General features: G+C 51.4%; 1 protein-coding gene across 1 annotated transcript; it reads left to right on the plus strand.

Annotated features, from left to right (window-relative positions):
* Positions 1-20,418: 20,418 nt before the first annotated feature.
* SMIM32 (small integral membrane protein 32) lies at positions 20,419-21,381 on the plus strand. The gene has a single exon (XM_023193850.1). It carries the CDS (start codon positions 21,046-21,048, stop codon positions 21,355-21,357), a length of 312 nt encoding a protein of 103 aa, XP_023049618.1. The 5' UTR covers positions 20,419-21,045; the 3' UTR covers positions 21,358-21,381.

The following is a 21,381-nucleotide window of genomic DNA, read 5'->3' on the forward strand; positions in this document are numbered from 1 at the left end:
CTTCTGCGTATACACTGCCGGGGCCGCCCCACTCGCAGGCCCAGTCTGGAAGTGGCCTTGGGAACCTGTGGCCCAGGGATGCTCTGGGAAGATAATGGGCTGGTGCGATGAGGGTTGAGTGGGGACGAAGGCACCACCCTCCCAAGAGTCATGCAGCCAGGACCCCCAGGAGCTCCAGCCTCCACCTCCAAGAGCCTCCTCCTGTGCCCAGACCTAAGGTCAGGAAGGAGGTAAAGGAAATGCAGAATAAGTGGAAAGTTTCCTCCCACCCCATTCTAGAACTTTCCTCCATGTGAAAGGAAGGGGGGGGCAGGAATGAGGCCTCAAAGTGTCCCCCAACCAAGGAAGAGGCTAAGTGTGAGTAGTGAGAGCAGCCACCAGAGGGCGCTGAGTCCCAAACAATGTCTGTTCGGAGCAGGTGTGCGAAGATGCCATTCATCTTCCAGAAGCTTCCAGAAGAGCCCTCTGGTCTCAAGGAGACACTCCTAGGGCTGACCAGAAGTATTCAGTGCTTGCTGTGTACCAGGCACTGTGCTCAGGGTTTTGCACACATCAGTCCACCAGATCCTCACAGCAACCCTGTGAGAAGGGTGATGGTTACTAATTCACATGCCTTGCAGACGTCCTGGGGGGGGAAATAAATATATAATAGTTATATATATATTCATGTGTGTATGTGTAAATATGTATATGTACGCATATGCAGAAAGAAGGAGCTTGTGTTCCAAGATATACATCTTTGTCTTCAGGGGCAAACATTTTTTTTACTTAACTCTGCTGTAAGAAAACAGACAATCAGATGAAGCGATAAACAGAAGTGAGGTTGGTGCCAGCATTGATGGGAGTGATGAGGGACAATGACAGACTGCATAGCCGTGCCCTGCCTAAAGCAGGCTGCAGACACTCAGCTCAGCCCATCTTTGCCATAAAGAATATAAGTCCTGTTTTGTCACATCTTCCCAACTACTGAAAAAAAAAGAAAAAGTCAGCATTTGTTGGACTCCTGGCAGCCAAGTTAGGCAGCAGAAGATGAGACATGGCTCCATACCTGGGCCTTCCCAACCCAATCTGCACCACCACCTAGTATTCAAGCAAGACAGAAACAGGCGTTTGACGGGTGCTGGGCAGAGTGCACATGCAGGGGTGCTTGACAGACATAAACTCTGACCCAGAAGGAGGACCCACAGAGGACCATGGATGGATTTCAAAGAGGCTGCAAGTCCTAAGGTGCCCTTCAGGCTGTGTGCCTGTCTTTGCGATGGTGCATTGTTCTGGAGAGAACACCTGTAGCTTTTCGCAAGCACTCATCTATGCGCCCCCGGCAAGCCACAGATGAGGAATGACTTTACACAGCAGCTACGTACTAAGCCCCTTGCCAAGTGCTGGGGACAGAGCCATATGTGTCCAGTGTGGCTCCCTTTTTAAACCCAGACTCTGAAAAGGGAGGCCTAAGTGCTTTGTAGGAAGAGCAACTGTTTCATCCAGGGGACAAATTGCTAATGCTTCTGGAAGACTGCCTTTCAGATCCCTCATTTATCTTTATCAGAATGTTAATAAACACTTCTGAGATGCATTCTTCAATTTCTCTATCTGCCTTCAGTCAAAGGCAGTTGGCAACCCCATTTTCAAACCATGGGGCACCCTTTTCCTATCAAACCTAAGTCTCAGATCTACTCCTTATAGAAATAAAGGAAAACCAGTCTCACTGATTAATTGAAAACTGGGAAAGAAAACTGGTACCATCCATTAGGGTTTTAATGCCATGTCTAGGAGGTAAAGGTAGTCCAGGAATGCATTTGTGGCTGCCAGATGGCTATGGGGAAGGGCAGAAGAGGGCTCTTTTTTGGTGCAGAGCTGTTGGAGAGGCCTGGAACTGATGGCTGGCAGAGATCAGCAGCCTGGAGCAGGGAAAAGAGCTCAGTCATCTTCCAGGCACTACCAGTCTCCCTCACTTGCCCCATCTCTTGGGTCCATGCTGAATTAGCCAGGTAGGGGAAGCAGTGCTTGAAGAAGCCAAACAGGAGGGTGAGGAATGGAACCTGAGAGAGGCCCAGGGGCAGATGGGGAGAAAAAAGGGCCCAGGTCCTCCCTGGAAAGTTCACTATCACTCCCCAAGATATGCACGCTGCCAGAGGCACCCACCTGTCCCCTGCAGCTCTGCACACTTGCCATCATTCTGTGTACAACTTTAATGTATACGTTCAGTGTCTGTCTCCACTGCTCCAGGGAAGCTCCACGAGGAGGTCAGGTCTGTTCCATTCCCCACTGAGTACCAGCATAAGGACAAAGAGTAGCCACTCTTGCTGAATTACTTGTGAATTACTGCAGCGCCCTTCTGGTCTCCAGTTTTATGAAGTTCCTTCAGACAGCCTCATTGGGCCCTGAAAAACTCGGTGAGTTTGCAGAAACATAAGCCATCCTCGGCTGTAGCTCAAGCCATTTCCTGTCTAGTTACAGCTTGGAAGGAGGCCCAGCTCCTTGTCCTAACATGGCACACTCTGATGCGGGAGTGGCAGCCCCTGTCCAGGCTTCCCGGGTAACCAGTGGTTAAGCAGTAAGTTCTCCAGTGACTTGTCACCTTCCTATGGCTACTAATAGGACTCGACAAATCATAGTGACACATCCCATGCAGAAGTCCCCAATTAGTCCTCTGAGCTATTCCTAAAAGACCATGCTCACACACTTGAGAGAGCGCAGTGGCTGCCTCTGCCCATCAAAGCCTATCTTCTTCCCTCCCAGCAAGGCCCAAAGACAGAACATTGGCCCACACAAGCCAGGCAGGGGGAAATTTCCCAAGGCAGGAAAGCTCTGACCAGACACCTTCATGGGGAGGCTGAGACACCCCGCCCTGCTCAGGAGCATGCAGCGTCTGGTTACAAATAAGCAGCCTTGAGCCCATCACTTCTCAAAGTGCCCATGACTGCGTCTGTAAAGTGCAGAGTCTGAGAGCCCCAGAGGCCGACAGGCCGGAGGAGCTTCATTTGCGGGGGCAGGCAGGCATGCCTCCATGCTGTGCTTATCCCAGCTCTTCCCTGCATCCCATGAAGGGTGGGAGTACTAGAGGGAAGGAACTCCAGGAAAGACAGATAGATGTCAATCAACTTAATGATGATTTACACAGGAGTGAAGCCACTTCCGGCCATGGTCTCCCAGGCACAGCCAGCAGGAGCTTGGCTAATGCTACCTCATCCTGGTCCTGGGAGCAGAGCCCACGTGGGCTGGATGGCATTGCGGAATGGCAGGTCCAGACACTCACTTTGGCCCAGTATTTCACCATTGTTTCCCCAGTGCCATCAAGCAGCTAGGACAACCCATGCCTTTTGCTTCAGGGAAGGAATGACACAGAAAGCAGGAAAAAATAAAGGTGTGCTCATTTCCCAGACCTGAGGCTTTTAAAAAGGGAGAGGTCAGATGAGGGGAGAATCAAAATTTGAAAGAAAGGATAGCGGAGGAGCATGGGTTCTCCCCTACCCAGATTGGAGCAGGAGAGGAACGAGGCAAGGTGGTGAAAGCAGAGAGGTCAAGGTGCTGGACAGAGAGGGTCAGACCCCAGAGGAAGGGGAGTGCTCCCATGCCGATAGAAACCGGAGCCTGGCTGCGTCTGCCTTCTGCACTGCCTGGCCTCCTCTAGAATGAGCAAGGACCAACCCCTTGCCTCCTGTCAGCCTCTCCCTGCACTAGGAGGGAGAAGGAGGAAGGAAAAGGCTCTCCAGGGCTGAGGCAGGGGCAAAGTGTCCTCTCCTTACAATAAGTTTTAAAAGTCCCGATTTCATGTCCTCAGAGTATCTGAGTCAGAAATAACTGGGCAAAACACAGCCCACTGTGCCTTGACGTGGATGTGGCATAGCTGTGCCACTGACCAAAGAGGCCCAAGTGTCCCGTGGAAGCTGACATTCGGAGGCTACTGCCCAGGCACTGACCCCACACCCCACCCAGCAGACAGGCAGCATGCTGGGGAAAGAGAAGACAAAAGAAGACAATTAAATATGCCAAAGAAAAATTTAACAAGACACTTTGAGGTGTCTGAGGGCAGGTCCAGACACTGGTAGGATAGACAACATTTTTAACTTTGCCACTTCCACCCCCACCACCCCAGTGACGGTGAATATCCAGGGATAAGGCAGAGAGATGGCCAGCACAGAAGCCAGAGAGGAGGGGCTGGGCTATGGAGCATGTAGGCTTGGTGCTGGCTGTGACCCCCTCTTTGGCTGGTAACAGATCTCACTGTACCCCAGACACCATCTAGCACCTAACCCCAGGACAGCCAACCAGAGCGCCCACCTCCTCCAAAATCAACAGCAGACCCAAACAGAGCTGATCTTAGTCTTTCCTTGGTTTTATATATAAGTAGCCATGGCAAAGAAAAGTCCTTCTTCAGCAGGGTTGATGAACAGGAGAATCTGAATTTGGGACACCAGTGGACAACCCTCTACCACATGGAGAGGGACTGTCTGAAAATGAAGTCAAAGAGATGAGAAACAGAGACAGGGGAGAAGAGGAGATGGGGGAGGGGGATAGAAGAGAAAAGGAGGAAAAGAGGGAAGCAGAAGGGGTGCCGTTGATCTTAGGTGGGGCCCACCCCGAGGCCCTGCTTCCTGCAGCTGTTCCTTAGGGCTAGTGACCTGTTCCAGAAGTGACCTGTTCTTAGCTTCCCCACCAAATGGATCCCGTTTTTGTTTAAGCAAATTTGCTTTGGGTTTCTGTCATTTACATCCTCAGGGTCTTGATGAACACAGAAATGGTGTGACGACTTCTCTACCCTTCCCAACCCTGGGGCTGGTTTTGAGCTTCTACGGTTGAAGAAGCAAGGGCCAGAAACTGCTAGGACTGTTTTTCTTGAGATGTGGTGTGGTTCTGTTTAATGAGTGAGGGCCAGAAGCTGGTTAAACTGTTTGGGAGAGAAGCTTCGAGGCCATGGGGCGGAAAGGCCTGCTTCACGGCCCTGGGCATGTGTACACCTCAGGACCAGGGAGAAGAGTCTTTCTGCTCTGCCCAGCTGCCAGCTTTGAAAAGACCTTGAAATGGCATGTTGGGCATTTCTGCAGGGACAGTGATCCCAGTGAGACATATCTCAACATCTATGGAGGCAGCAGGTAGTAGAGAGGTGAAGGGGGAGCCAAGCAGAGAGGGCCACAAGGCAGCCAGCATGGTAGCCACCATTACCACCCTTGTTTGTGGGGTCACCCCTCGGAGACTCCAGAAATAACCAGTACACACTGTGGGCAGGTCCAGCTTCTGGCTGGTGAGGATGCTGCTATAAATAGGAAATACAGAACCTTATTCTGTAGGTAGAGGATGGTGAAGTGGATTATTCAAGTTACATAAATATGACTTGATGTTGGTCTTGGGGACTTGTGCTGCTTTCCGTGAGCATAGATCATTGAGAGCAGCATGAGCCCCGGTAGCTGTACAACTGACTCATAGGGTTTCCAGACCACTGATGCCAGCGGGGAGCAGTGACTGCCCCAGACCCGAGCAGGGTCAGTCACTGAGAGAGAAGAAGTGACTTTGGATCATCTCAGTGATAGAACAGAACACAGCCCCGGGGTATCACACTCAACTCCAATCAATCACAGAATGGGCACTCCAGCAAAATAGAGCTATTGGTGCCTTACTAACCTGCAGAAATCTATTAGCTGCCCCCAGGCCAGATGAGTCCTGGTGAAAGTGAAGATTCGATCTGAGAGCCGAGGCTGCCTTGTAGACTCATCATTACATAAAGATGCTTGCGGCATTATCACTGTCTGTCACCAGCAGCATGAACAGAATGTGTATTCTGTGCTTCAGCAAAGACCATCGGGGTGTCTTCTCATGATATTTTTCCTTCAAAGAACACAGATGTTTTTGCTGTGTCCTGGGATTTCCAAGCCTAATGTCCCCCAAGCACCAGCTCAGAGGTGAGTTGTTTCCATTGTGCTGAAGCTGCAGGAAGAGGATGGTATGGATCAGTATTCTAGTTACTCTGGACAGATTTTCAATCTTTCTCCCAAAGGGTAAAAACAGCATTTCCTGATTCTTAAAGACTTTCCAGTCTGCACTCCCCCTGCATACATATGACATGGAAGACTCAACCCGAGGTGAAACATAAAGGATACTTTCTGAAGCAGGGATCTAAGGGTGTGAGACAAGAACACAGATATATGAGGAAACCAAGGGAACTGTCACTTCCCACACAGCCTGTGTGCACCCACCCACGTGGTCACGGCTCAGACACCCGGGTAACTCTAAAGAGACTAAAAGTGTACCCTAAGCCCACCCACGGGGTGTTTCTGGTCATCCTTGGTGCTGCACCACATAGGCAAAGACGAGGGGGATGGAGGTGAGAATGGGACCTGGGCAGAAGTGCCTAGGCACACAGACACAAGGAAAGAAGAGGAGTGGGGTAGAGGGGCCCCATGCTTGCTCCCACATGGGTTCACTTTGTGGCAAAGACTTAGAGGCAACCCAAAGAGATGTGAAGGAGATGTTGGTGTCTTCATCGTCAGGGTTGTGCAGGGCCTCCCACAGGCCTCACAGAGGCCACCATCAGAAACCCATGTGCAAGAGGCAGCAACTGCATGAAGCCACTCTACTCCCAAGGAAAAATCAGAGAAACTGCCCTCCTGTCAGGCCTTGGAGCCTCCTCTTCCCGATCTGAGGTTGCCCAGGGGCATAGATCACCACTGGCACAGAGCAGAGGAGTCTGGGTCTGTGTAACCTCCCCTAGGTCACAGCACAGGCCACCACGCACAGGAAACAGCAGGGCCAGTAGCACTGGGTCCCAGTAGAGATACATAGTACTGGGCAGATGGTCCATTTCCCAAATAGACACAAATGCCTGGTATGGCTGCTGGTCTGTTCTGTAAAGTGTTTGGGTGACTTCCCAAGAAAAAAAGGAAAATATGGTTATGGTGAACTATACCATCCATGGCCCCAGTGAAACATGCTTCTCAGTACTCAGGCCCTTGTGTGTTCCCCTCCCCGACTGATGCTAGGCTTGGTCATGGGACTTGTTTCAACCAATGGAGCATTAGCAAGTATAGCACAAGCAGTGGTTTGACAAGCCCACGCCCAGGGTGGTTTGTCTTACAAGCCAGCCCTTGTAAAGGATCTCAGCTAGGATGCTGAATGTTGAGAGGCTGTGTAAAGAGAAACTCTGGAGGCTGAGAGGCCTCTTGTATTTCCAGCCTAGTCAAGCTCCCAGCTAAATGCAGCTGCATAAGTGATTCAGCTATGTGGAGCAGAAGAACCTCCCAGCTGAGCTTTGTTAGCCACAAAATTGTGAGAAATAATAAAGTGTTGTTGCTTTAGACCACGAAGTTTTGAGGTGGTATGTTACCCATTAATAGCTAAAACCAAGGGGCTGAGGAAGGATCCAGGAACTTTTCACACCATTTTTAGCCTATCTGCAGGAGAGTAATCAATCCCACCCATTCATCCCAAAAGAATGATTTACTTCTGAATCATAAGGCGTGGTGCCTCAAACAACAGCAGCCTATGAATGCAAATCAGCAGTTGTTTAAGAAGCCACAGTCAGGGTTTCCAACCTCCCCAGGTTGGCTTTGCTCCACTTAAAAAGAAACCCTGTGTCTGGACACTGATGGAAACGCCCCAACACCCCCCAAAAGTAGTTCTGGCCATCCAGCAGAAGGATGCCCATTTTGTTGAACAAGTTAAATACAGCCAGTCAACTCAGTCATCACCTCAGTTAATGTATTGTAATGTGTGAAGGGCTGGAAGGATCCAATGGACTCCAACTCTGAGGGGTTTGCAGTTTCACTGAAGAGAAAAGAGACAAGCCTGGGAACAGGTAAGCAGATTTGTGAGATTTTAACAAGAGTAGTGGGCAGTACAGAGGAGATATCACAAGGCAGTTGGTGAATCATTGCTTGATGGACAATAACATTCCTTTTGATTTCTAATCTTACAGCTGTATGATGAGCACTTTCACATCCCTTATTTCATTGATTTAAAACAACAGCCCAGTGATGTGGGCAGGGCAGGATTCAAGATCCCCTTTACCTAGAAAGAACTTAAGTAGAGCATGAACTGGAAGTTCAATTCCTGGGGTCCTGGGCCCATAAACTGGACTGAGCAGAGAATGAGTGGCAACGAACAGAACTGAGTGGGAGGAATGCACTTAGGCTAGGCAGCAAATGTAGAGGCACTGTCCCTAGCAGGCAGCCTGGGCAGGAGGGACATTCCTTGTGGGGTATTTCTCCACACAGTCCTGGGACCTCCTCCCTCAGAATCCCTTGACACAGACTGATAATGTAGATTCAACAGCTGAGGGTTGGGCCTAGGAGTCTCTATTTTAAGACGTCCCCAGGCAACTCTGATGATCAACTCTATTTGAACACCTGCCACAGAGTTCCCCTTGCCAGATGGCATGGTTATCAAGTCACCTGACTGGTGGGCACTAGAGATGGGACTGGCCCCCAAGCCTGGACCAGTACTCTAGCTAGTTCTCTGATCTTCCATAAGGTGGGCCTGATCCAGTTTTGGAAGGACATGTAAGATTTGGGGCCAGGCACAGTGGCTCATGTCTGTGGTCCTCGTGGTACTTTGGAAGGCTGAGGGGGGAGGAACATTTGAGTCCAGGAGGATCACTTGAGGTTGAGGCTGCAGTAAGCTATGATCTCACCTTTGCTCTCCAGCTTGGGTGACAGGGCGAGATCACATGTCTGAAAATAAATAAATAAATAAATAAATAAATAAATAAATAAATAAATAAGTTAGTAAGTAAGTAAGTAAGTAAGTTGGGCATGCAGAAAGATAAAGGATAAAGCATTGAAGGCACCAAGGAAAAAATAGGGGTGAATAGCTCAATTCCACCCTTTCCTGTGTTGCATCTCCATGACTCAACAGTCTTATTTTTACGTTAAAAACTAATAGTAAAGGGACAGCCAATGCTAACAAGGGTTTGGGGGTTATTACCCCCAAACTCCAACTCCAGGGATTACCCAGTCTCAATTTTGTCTCCTGTTTCTTGGAGGTAAGGAAATGTCATTCTTGAACTGGGGCATGGGCAAGGTCCACTCCCACTCTGTCCCCAGAACTGAGAACTCACCCGATGTCAGATGGCAGAGCACTGAGGGGGACAACCTGCCCAGCACAGCAGGCTTCCAGGTGCACCGCCATTACAGTACCAGAGTAGAGCGGACAGGGCCTCATCCCACATCACGCCAGCAGGTTCTGTGGACAAAGGTGGCAGGGAGAAAAGCTCCAGCCAGGCTGAACAAGTAGGGAGTGTGTGTGTGTGTGCGTGTGTGTGTGTGTGTGTATGTGAGACAGACTGTTTATTAATTTATTAATATAGATAATAAGAATAGTATTAATATTGATATTATATATTAATATTTGTTAACATAGATAATAAACAGAGCCAGACATAATGAAAGAGGAGATGGGGGGGGTCCTCTCCTCTTCCCAACCAAGCCAACGTGGGGTAAGGGCAGAGACGGAGGAAAAGACACAGGGCAGTGGGGGGCGATCCCTCACATTTGAGATTTATCTTTTATTTCTCTGTGACTGAAACTGAGCCACTTCCAATCTGTATCAGGAGGAAATGTGCTGCTTATGCGTTCATAATTAGACCCAGGTAATTCACTCTGTAATAATCAGCAGGCTTCTCCCACCAGCCCACTAAACCTCCCCCTCCTGCCTGCTCGCTTCTATTTCCATCCCTGTCCCCTCCCAGGTGGGGATCCCTTAAAGAGGCCCGGCTGGTTTGTCATCCTTTTCCTTTCTTTCCAAATGGTCCTACTGGGGCCCTCACTGGCGGGCCTTTCCCTTCGTTGTGATTCAGAGTAAGGTTCTGAACCAGGGCTCTAAGGAACCAGAGAAGCCGATTCCAGGAAAGGGCATTAGTTCAGGAGCTTGGACAGTGAGCAAGCTGAGCCCACTCGCCCTCTGGCTCAGCAGAGCCCAGCCGGACCCTCCCACCGCAGGGAGGAGACCATCTCCAGGAAGCCAAAATGACGAGAGGGTTCTCTTCCTCCTGTCTCTCCAGTGGGCGCAGGGAGGATAGAATATTGTCCTTTGAGATGTTATTGCCGCTGTCATTGTGAATCGAGGCCCAGCGCTCCAGGACTCCCAACTGAGCACACTGCCTCCGTCCCCTCCAGCCCCCAACCCACCTCTCAGCCAGTGCCCAGGCCTCTGCAGAGGGGACTGAAGGAAGCCAGATGGATGAAGCCCTTAAGGAATGAGGGCCCAGGAGACGGGGGAGAAAAATTAAAATGCAAATTACTTTTGCTGTTTTGTTTTATACTGTCTCTTTAAAAATATTATTCTCATTACAAAAGTAAACCATGGTCACTGGAGAAATTTCCAAAAACCTCAGCATTCAGAAAAGAGGAAAATGAAAATCACTCTTAATCCAGCCACCTAGAGATAATTACTGGGAGGTATTTGCTTGTGGTTCTCTTTATATATTTATATAAATCTTAATCCACAAACTCAAGTGGGTAAGAAATGAAAGATTACTAGTCAGTCTCTGTTAGGAGCCCCTGTCCCTCAATCCTCGGAGGTGGTAGAAATCTCAGCTCAGTTCTGAGTCCCACACCCACTTTCCTGACCCTGTGATGAATTCCGCAGGCTTAAGGCAGGCGATCATGCCACCCACAGCCCTCTCTGCCTGCGCTGATGTCCACCAAACCTCTGTTGTCTATCTGCTTCCTAAAGGTCAGTCCTGTGGGTCGCTGCTGCACGGATCCTCATTCTCATCAAAAAGACAGCTGCAGAACGCCTGCTTGCCTCTTTCATGCCCTTCTCAGAGCACTGACTCAGAAGCCCTTCTGTCTCCAAATCATTTTGGAGCTGGAGGCAGCTTGCTGTGGCCCCTCAGCACTTCATGTACACTGAGGTGAGCTTGCAGCATGTAGGAGGTGAGCTTGCAGGAATGATCTGAGGGCTTCTGCCTCCTTAGGGCTCTCTAAGAAAGGTATTTACCATCTCCCTCTGCACGCTGATCCCCCAAACTATCTGGTCTTCTGTCATCTCTCTCCAGGCAGAACATTCCTCTACCCCTTCTCAGAGACCTCCTCACATCTAAGGTCTCCTTGTGTCCCCATGAACTCTCTTCTCCTCACCTCCTGCTCTAGCTTGCCCCAAGATGAGGGAGATTCTGTTTTAACTTCAGAGATGGGAAAATTTGCTTTTATGCAGGATTGCCATATAAAGTTGAGCAGTGTGTGCACTGCACAACAGGGAAATTTCACATGCCATGCCCAGGGAAAGGGCACCTTTTTGTAGTTTGCCCAAAGGTACCATGGGTGTGAGCCACAGTGCTGCCCTTACTCATCATGTCTTGTTCCAAACCTATACCCGGGCCTAGATTTTGAAACTCAAAAGCTAATAATTTGACTCTTTTGTTAGCCGAGTTCTGCAATGTCCTCCCTTCCCTGAAGCAATTAATATTGAGCAGTCTGGCTGCTGTCTGGCTGCAAGGAAGGACCACAGGTGTCAGGAAATGCAGGGGGATGCCTTGGTTAATACTTGACAATAGCATGCCCAAATGTATATGTCCATTCGCAGCTCCAAATGCTAGGTTCAAATCTTTGGGGTTGGGGGGCAAAACTTGAATTTTTAAAAGCATGCCAGGTAATTCCGAAGGGGTTAGGGGAGAATTCCCATGAAAAGCAATCAAGACCAGTCCCTGGAGAACTGCTGTCCCCAGCCCTTCAGCTCCCAGTGGGGAGCCATGGGTGAGGTTGCTTTTCTCACCTGGATGGGTGAATTCAGGGGTTGGGGAGCCAGGCTGGATGGCAGCTTTTCATATCTTAAAATGCCCTAAACAACCTCAAGTATCTTCTTGTTTTCCCTGTTTGGTTCCAGCTGAGATGTTGAGACCATCCACTCACTAGTGAAGCCCAGCACCACTTCTCGGGGAGTGTCATCTTAAAGGCTTCCTCCAAGAAGGGGCAAGATGACTCCAAGCCATCCAGTCCACTTCTCCCAACCACAGGCAGCCCACAAGCAGCCTCCTAGTGGGAGGGGGTGGGAGAAGCCCCTTCCCCAGCAGAACTGGGGTACAGAGAACCCCACATGCCTCCTCAAAGGAAGCCTTCAGGATGGAGACAACCTCATGTTTGACCTGGGAGCCTGACAGGAGCATGTTGAATTTCTATTGCCTCAGCATAAAATGGCAATGCTAATGCAGTTTCCAATTTAGGTTTTAAAATGCCACTTTAAAGGACAGCTTCAGTTCTCTCACTTAAAACCTTTTAAAAATAATCACATTTCCTCATGAATCAGGACATGGGCATATTCATCCCTTCCTCCCCATCAAGGACTCACAGAGCAAAAGGCATCCTCTTCCACAGCCCTTTCGTGATCATTGTGTGCCGCTTCTTTGGACAGGGGGCTTTCTCTGCCCCCACCTCAGATCCACAGTCCCTTCTGCCTGAGGCCACTGAGCCACCAGAGACACTTCTGCCACACCCCGTGAAAGAAGACTTGCTGCCCAGTGACAGAGCGGAAGGGAGGACTGGGAAAGACATGAGAGCTGCCCGGGCAGCAGCCAAAGGCAAGGTTTGAAGCAGAGGGTGCTTGATTGTAGGGAGGGACTTATCCAGACAAGAGAATGGAGATCCCTGGTAGTTTTATCAAAAAGAAACCAGGTAGTTGGGTTTTCTTTTAGAACTTTGGGAGGAAAAGAAAACATAATTTCACACCCTGAAGAAATATATGCCTGAATTTCATAAACTTGGATTTTCTTCCTCTTTCTAATAAAGGGTAGAAATCCTCCCTACCCTTTCAGTGCATGTGGGGGGCAGGGATGGGCATAAAGAGAGAATGTTGTCCAAAGGCTGTCTCTCCTATCCCATTAATCTGAGAAGCAACCTCAGGATTTATGCCCAGGAAGACAGGGCCCCTCATAGGAAAGAGCTTTCTCTAGAGGACTGGATTTGTAGGCTTGACCTGGTGTTTGGGGAGGGATGGGGTGAGTAGGAGGGGGTGCCTGTCCTTGCAGGGCCAAGAATAATCCCCTGAGAGGGAAGTCAGGCTTCTAGCTGCCCACGTAGGTCCCCAGCTCAGGAGGAGAATCTACAGGCAAAGAGCTCAAGCCCGCATGACCTGCTGCCTGCACGACCTGCTGCTGGCTCTCCCAGCCCCAGTCCCTCACGGGCTGGCCCAAACTGCTGACTCCTGAGGATGCAGAGAGCTCAAGCCTGCACCTCCTGCTGCCCGCTCTCCCAGCCCCAGCCCGTCACAGGCTGACCCAGACCGCTGACTCCTGAGGATGCAGAAAGAAGGCAGGTTCCCAGTCCTAGAGCTTATTGCTGACTAAGACCAGTCTTTCTAGTTGGTCCTGCCCTCAGCCATGGGTGGGGGTTACAAGACAATGGGGCCATTCCCTGGCCTCCCAACCAGCCTGCTCCTAAACCCTAGGAAGGTAGTGCCCGATGGCCCTTCCCAATCCTTCCTTTGTGGCCAAAAGCCAATCTGGATAGTTTTGTTGTGTTTTGTTTCATATTTTGAATCCTTGTCAGATTTTTAAAAATTTCAATTCATTTTGATTCCATTTTTCATTCTAAATAAATATTCACTTTAAAACCTAATGATTTGCTCTTGTTCTTAGAGAGGTCCCCTAAGATGTACAAGCTCCAAATTTCAAAAGACCTAGAACCATCCCTAAGGATGGACGACACGGTGAGTGAAAGGCAAGAGGCTGCTATAGTCTCAGTGTCCAGCAATGGGGCTCTGGGCCTGGGCAGTAGCCAGCCCTGTGGAAATATTGATGGCAAGGAGAGGGAGAAGGCCCAGCAGAGATGACAGCCCAGGACACACGTGGGCCTGACGCTGCTGACCACAGACATGAAGCTCTAGCCACAAGGGAGGTCTGCTTGACACCCTGGGCTCCCACTTAAGCCCAGACTCAGAGGCCCAACCCCAAGAATGAGGTTCACTCTTTCACTCTCACCCTGGGAAGACTAAATATGAGGCACACAGTTAAGACTAGCAGTAATCAGGTGGGGACTGCCTGGGTCTCATCCACTAAAGAGAGGGCAGAAAGGAAGGGTTAGTTGGGGCCAAACGCTGGGAGAGGGGGCTTCCTGGGAGGGTTGAGTCTTGCTGGCACTTCAACCTTGGCACCTGCCCCTTCCTCTAGGACCTGACAGCCTTTTGCAAAGCTCACCAGCCTCAGCAGAGGAAAGACGACTCCATGCTTGGCTAGCAAGGGCAACAGTGCCACTGACTTCATACGTCCCACCTGGCAGGGGGCTCCTAACCCCCTGACTGAGACACTTACCACCTGACTGAGACACTTTCAGCTTGAGGCTCTTCTTACCAAGTCCTTTCTTCCCTCTCTCCTCTCACGGGTCAGAGCAGTACTGTGACCTCAATGCTCTCCCTGGTGCCTCTTGTTCATGCCCCTTTTTTTAACCCATCACAGCTGTTTCCTCTAATACATCTTCTGCATGTGCTTCTTGGAGGACCTGAGATGACACTGAGCCAGACTGAATTTTTCTTCTTGCCATAATCAGAATAATTAAACAAGATTAAAAGACAGAAACTTTGTCGTTGTGTGATTCATGATGTTTAATACTGCACCCATGCACTACTTAAAGTGATATGGCATCCCACTTGAAGTATTCATGCCAAATTTTGGAAAATGCAATCCTAGACAAAACCAAACATTTTCCGAAGGAGCTCTTTTGCCCTGGCCTCACTACCAAGTCCCAGACCTTTCCATGAAGCGGTCCTGCATCAGTGCCATAGATGAGTTGGCGCCTCTGAAGTGACTAAACACACCTGCTCCCTGCCTTGCTACCTGTCTCCATTTACGGGTCTAAGGCACTCCTTCTGGCTTCCAGTCTCTCCATAAGTGTAACCACAAAGGCCAGGCACCCTATCCTGGAAGCCCAGGGACAGCGACCTGAGGATGCTAGCCAGACTACCAGGGGCCCCTGAGCCTGGCAACTGATCCTAAACAACGGTCCTGTTCCCAGTCTTTGACCATATACCGGTCCTATCCCAGCTTTAGTCTCCTTGCCATTAGTCTCCTTGCCAGTCCTTGGCCAGAGTGACAGCTTATTCCTTAGCATGCAGAGACCCCACCCATGACCCCAGCCAATACCCCTAATTGAGCCCAGGCAGCAGGAGGAATGCAGTTTCACCACCATGCAAACCTCTGCCCTTCCCAGAGAAGGCAAGATGATTGGGTCCAGGGGGTGACAATCAGTCTATCAGTCCCAGGATCCTACAGGCCGTAACTTACTTGGCTTGAGGTTATACTGCTAAAGGGACTCAGAGAGGTAGATGAGGTCACATGTCATTGAGACCATAGAAAAAAATGTTGAGGTGCTAACCAACGAGTGGTGAGACCTGATTCAAAAATAAATGGCACAACATTCACCAGCCTGGTGAATCTCGAAACTGGCTCCATCCCATCATCTGATCTGACCAGAGACTGGCAGGCTGACAGGACCACAGGACAGAACTGGAGACACCCTTTCTGGGATAGGAGACAAAGCCCTTTCAGAGCTTTCTCCTTGCAGAATCCTTTCTCCCTCACACCCATCCTCTCTCCAGTTACCCCACTCCACTAACCAAACTGCAGCCACTTTGAAAGCCCTGGCAAGACCATTCTCCAAGCCTCCTATGGACTATTCTCATTAGGAAAGCTGCTTCATTCCAGAGTCAGGGCTTGCACTACTTGCTATTTAGTTCTTAAAATGGTTATTGTAGGCCGGGCGTGGTGGCTCACTCCTGCAATCCTAGCACTTATGGAGGCGGAGGCAGGCGGATCACCTGAGGTCAGGAGTTTAAGACCAGCCTGACCAATATGGTGAAACCCCATCTCTACTAAAAATACAAAGAAATTAGCCGGGTGTAGTGGCTGGTGCCTGTAATCCCAGCTACTTGGGAGGCTGAGGCAGGAGAATCACTTTGAACCCGGGAGGCGAAGTTTGCAGTGAGCCAAGATCACGCCACTGCACTCCAGCCTGGGCGACAGAGTGGGACTCCATCTCCAAAAAAAAAAAAAAAGATCATTCTAAAATGGAACCTTAAAGTCACCAACCACTATGGTTGCCAAAGTCATCTAAAACAAACAAACAAACAGAAAGTCACTAACAGGGTGATGATTTAAAAAACAAACAGAACAGTTCTTCAAGCAAGGGCATCCTCAGCACTCACAGAGAGAGCGGCCATTCCATGCTCCGGCAGACTCACACCACACAGGAAACCACGCCAGCAGCAACCAACCCCAACCCGGCAGACTCACCACACAGGGAAACCACACCAGCAGCAACCAACCCAACCCGGCAGACTCACCACACAGGGAAACCACACCAGCAGCAACCAACCCCAACCTGGCAGACTCATACCACATAGGGAAACCATGCCAGCAGCAACCAACCCCAACCCGGCAGACTTACACCACACAGGAAACCACGCCAGCAGCAACCAACCCCAACCCGGCAGACTCACACCACACAGGGAAAACCACGCCAGCAGCAACCAACTCCAACCTTCAGACAGCAATTTTTCACCTTTGATCTTCACCCCCAGCTTCTGCGTCACGCTGAGTAGTTTAATAATAATTCCCTTGGTGTGTGGAAGAAACAGAAATAGCTCTACCAGGCATCACAGGCCTGCGTGGCACAGTTTATGAAATCCTGGGCCTCTAATGCTCCCTGTCTCCCAAGTTTCCATTAAACAGCTGCCAAATGGCTCTCACTGGCAGGAAAGGCACCCTTGCCTTGCCTCCCTTGGTTTCTCCACAGACAGGTCAGCAGGGAAGAAAAGCGTGTCACTCAACAACTACATAATGGGAAACAGGTTGCCCTGAGGTCCCACCCCTGTGACGTCTGCCTGTCAAAGCCGACCTCGAATCCCCTTTTTATAATCTTTTCCAAAGACTTAAATGTATGGGGACACAAAGCTCCCTTAATGGAAGGTCGCTCTGGCTTTTATAAAGAGCTGTGTAAACTTCATCTCTGCATTTACTCAGTACCAGCCTTGTTTAATTTCCTGCCCGGGGATGTGCAGGGAACGTGACTGCCCTCTCAGGGCCCTGAACATCTTTCAGAAAAGAAACAGTGCCCTCCCCACTTCAGGGCCCCTCTAAAAGGCAAGATACCTCCTCCAACTGCACTGAAAGGGAAGGCAGTTTGACCATATGTTCTCTGTTGAGCTTCTCTTTAGAAAATGCAGCTTCAGACTGAGTGGACAAGCACAGACCACAGTTGGAGGGTCCCCTGCACCATGACCAGCTATGTGATCTTGGCAAGTGACACCACTTCCTGGGGTTCTGGCTTTCTCCTTAAGAAAATGAGGGTGATAGAAGTGCCCATCACAGGTTGCTGTGGGGAGAAAGATGAATGCTAAGCCCCCACCTAGTGCTCAGCCTGTGGTAAGAGGGCCAGGAATGTTAGTTACTAGAATCATTCTGCCATGGGAGATGGTTCATTATAGTGGCTACATGCATGGACTCTGGAGCCCCACTTTCCACGCCTGAGTCCCAGCTTCTTCATTCACAGGTGGGAGGCCTTGCATGTGTCATTTCTATAAAATGCAGCATGGGAACAGCAGCAGCTGTGGGGAAGGAATGAGCAGTGTTGGGGACATCAGGTTCAAAGATTTCCCTGCCCACCACCACCACCACCACCACCATCCCTGTTTCACCACCATCCCCGTCCTGCCACCGTGACCAGCGGAGCTGCAGGGACCTTTCATCCACACCAAACCCTTTGCAGTCACCCCGCTCCACACCATTTCCTGGACAATCACAGCATGTTTCCAGAGGAGGACCAGAAAACACTTATTTACCATCACCCCTCATTTTACAGCCCAAAGGGCTGAGGCCTGCCCCAGATTCCACTTAGAGCCTCCCAAACGAGCCACCTGGCGTCAGTAAGTCCCTCTCCTGGGTTCATATCTAGGATTATGGTGGACCTGAGAGAAAGTGGGGAAGGTAGGCCATGCCACTTCCCATATAGACCTCAGGTGGAAATTCTAGGCCAAACCCCAAACTGAGCAACCCAAGTCCTGCATTTCCAAGTAGCTGGGATTACAGGCACCAGCCACCACACCCGGCTAATTTCTTTGTAATTTTAGTAGAGATGGGGTTTCACCATATTGGTCAGGCTGGTCTTGAACTCCTGACCTCAGGTGATCCGCCTGCCTCCGCCTCCATAAGTGCTAGGATTGCAGGAGTGAGCCACCACGCCCGGCCTACAATAACCATTTTAAGAACTAAATAGCAAGTAGCGCAAGCCCTGACTCTGGAATGAAGCAGCTTTCCTAATGAGAATAGTCCATAGGGGGCTTGGAGAATGGTCTTGCCAAGGCTTTCAAAGTGGCTGCAGTTTGGTTAGTGGAGTGGGGTAACTGGAGAGAGGATGGGTGTGAGGGAGAAAGGATTCTGCAAGGAGAAAGCTCTGAAAGGGCTTTGTCTCCTATCCCAGAAAGGGTGTCTCCAGTTCTGTCCTGTGGTCCTGTCAGCCTGCCAGTCTCTGGTCAGATCAGATGATGGGATGGAGCCAGTTTCGAGATTCACCAGGCTGGCGAATGTTATGCCATTTATTTTTGAATCAGGTCTCACCACTCATTGGTGAAGGCATTCATGCCTTCCCAGGACCCAGGAAGTTACTGACAGCAGGAGCATCACCTCCATCCCAACCCCCTCCATCCAACTGATGAGCTGAGTCTCCCCCTGGCTGAAAGTCCTGATGATAGGCCTGTTCTGGCTTCACATAATGTTCTCTAGCATGCTGCTGGCTGAGAAAAATGCTGTCTGAAACAGGTCAGGTCTTCAGAGAAAGGGACTTCCCCCATCTCCCAAGTGGCCCACTGCCACTGCTGCTATGTCACTGATACATGGTGGCTGTCCTGTGCTAACATGGATAAGCCCTGGACGCTCTCAGAGCCAACTTTGCCATCTGGAAAATGAGGCACTGGCAGCAGCCAAGTGGAGGGGCCCAGCACCCTGTGCACTGGAAGCAGACCGGGCAGCCCCCCAGGACCAAGGAGGGCTCTGTCTGGGATGCTGATTGGGCAGATGGGGCAGTGCTGAATCCTGTCAAGTGCTGCTGAAACCCCCACAGGCCCATCTCTGCGACTAAGTGAAAAACATCAAAGAGGGCATTTTTGTACCTCATTTGGTAAACACTGTAGAGTCAGGACTTGGAACCACAGTTTCAGCTTCGACAAAGAGCTCACGGAGGTGATTCTGCCGGGCTGAGCAGGGATTTGTGGGTATGAGCTCTGGCCAAAGTCTGCACACCTTGGTTGTTCTTGTTATGCTGGTGGCCAGGCATGAGGTGGGAAGAGAAAATAACGAACTCATCTTTCTACTGGCTCTCTCAGCCAGTGTCACCAAGCTCTCCCCATGTATTGCACCCCTGAATGGGGGAAGAGGGAAAAAGGAGAAGACACAGATGTGAACTTGGCTGACCCTTTGAGGGTCTCTGACAAATGAGCAGACAACAGGGCTGGGACTAGGGTGAGGGGTGAGGCATCTAGGGGCAAAACTGAAGGAGACGCCTACTCCCAGCCCTGCACTTGTGGACTCTTGAGAGTGAGTGTCTCATTCAGTATTGTGCCCTAGGCTTCTCACCCACTTCCCCCTAATTCTGGCCCTGAAAGAAAATGACAGGCCAGAAATGAGGGGTGGTGCTTGTTAAGAAGTGCAGGGCCTGTGGTGGTCCAGGGTAGTTGTTCCCACTCCGGTCTGGGGGGCCTGGAAGAATTCTCAGAGGAAGTGAGCAGTTCAGACTCCTGGGAAAGGAGACACCTCCCCACTCAATCCAACTGATTGCACACCTCTGTCCTGGCCACCTCGCCTTTCCAGGACTGCCAAGAGCAGGGGGGCAACTACTAGCGCCATGTCCTTTTCTTGCCCCTCTGTGCCCAGGCAGAATGGGCGAAAGGGAGCTGAACATTTGCGCACACGGTGCGGAATGCACACAGACTGGCAGGACGCAGCCGGAGAGGACACGGGGTCCGTGGAACCAGTCTCAGCTTGAACATGCTTGTCTGGGAGCGAGTCTGCACACCCTTGGAGGTGGTGTGCCTGGCCTGAGCTACCCAACAGTCAGTGGGCACTCGGAACAAACCAGGCCATGCCTGGAGGGAGCCTGTCAAGTAGGAGGATGAATGCAGGTGTGCACACTCGGCTGAGCTTTGTCTCTGAGTTGGTTTGCTTACCTCAACGGTTTGTCCCTGTTTGGCGTGTGGCTCTGTTCATAGGTCTGTAACTGTGTCTTTGCCCGTCAGTCTTCCTATGACCCTGTGCTTTTTTCTCTTTCTCTCTGTCCCTGTCTCTGTCCCTCTGTCCGTGAGTGATGAGAGGCCAGGCCGAGGGCAGTCGCAGCCGCGTCCTCTCTTGCCCTCATTGGTTCGCAGCCGTTCCCCCGGGCAGCCGCTGCCAGTCCCGCCCCTCCCCTGCACCCCCACCCGGGACCAGAGCGCGCTCAGAGCCGCCAGAAAGCTCAGTCTCCTGCTCAAAACAGGAGTGCAGCAGCCGGAGCGAGTGGGGACAAGCTCGCCGAACACCGGGCGTCTCGATAGGGACCCGAGGCTGCAGGACTGCTCCGAGACGCTGCGGTGACGGCGGCGCCGGAGGACGCGGAGGACTCTGGCCACCCGCACTCCGTGCGCTCTGCCACCAGCGCTCAGCAGAGACCCCGGGCTGCGGCTGCACTCGCTGAGTGCCTCTCCCAGCAGCGGCAGCCCAGAAGTGCCCGGCACCTGGAGCTCACTGGAGCTGAGGGTCCGAGCTGAGCTGGCTGTTGTAAAGCCAAAAGAAGAGTCAGTGACTGGGACCTCTGTCCTGGTGGCGACGGTGAGAAAGGTGAGCCCGAGGGCGCGGCACAGAACTGTCCAGCTCCGAGCACTGGGGTCCGCCGGTCAGCAGGGAAGGCAGCTGAGCGCAGAGGCGAGTGAGCCGACGCGTCCTGGGGTCTTTGCAGTCCCCGCCGGCCCCAAGGCACCGACTCTCGGTCAGTTGTGTGCCGCAGGGCGGGAGAGGCGCGCCATGGAGGCGCCGGGTCTCGCCAGTACGCTCCAGGCCAAGTGAAGTGGTCCGGCTGGGGTCGGCGGGACCCGCGGGCCATGTACGGCGACATATTCAACACCACTGGCGGCCCCGAGGCGGCGGTAGACAGCGCGCTGGCCCCAGGAGCCACGGTCAAGGCAGAAGGCGCTTTGCCGCTGGAGCTGGCCACTGCGCGCGGTATGCGGGACAGTACGGCCACAAAGCCCGACCTGCCCACCTACCTGCTGCTCTTCTTCCTGCTGCTGCTCTCGGTGGCGCTCGTCGTCCTCTTCATCGGCTGCCAGCTGCGCCATTCGGCCTTCGCCGCGCTGCCCCACGACCGCTCGCTGCGCGACGCCCGCGCACCCTGGAAGACGCGGCCGGTGTAGTGTGGGACTGAGACACAGCCGCTG

The sequence above is a fragment of the Piliocolobus tephrosceles genome, chromosome 4 (genome assembly GCF_002776525.5).
Source record: "Piliocolobus tephrosceles isolate RC106 chromosome 4, ASM277652v3, whole genome shotgun sequence".
NCBI classification, from domain to species: Eukaryota; Metazoa; Chordata; class Mammalia; order Primates; family Cercopithecidae; genus Piliocolobus; species Piliocolobus tephrosceles.

Bases quoted from the DNA above. Each gene is read 5' to 3' on its own strand.
- SMIM32 (XM_023193850.1), top strand. From the start codon at position 21,046: ATGTACGGCGACATATTCAACACCACTGGCGGCCCCGAGGCGGCGGTA.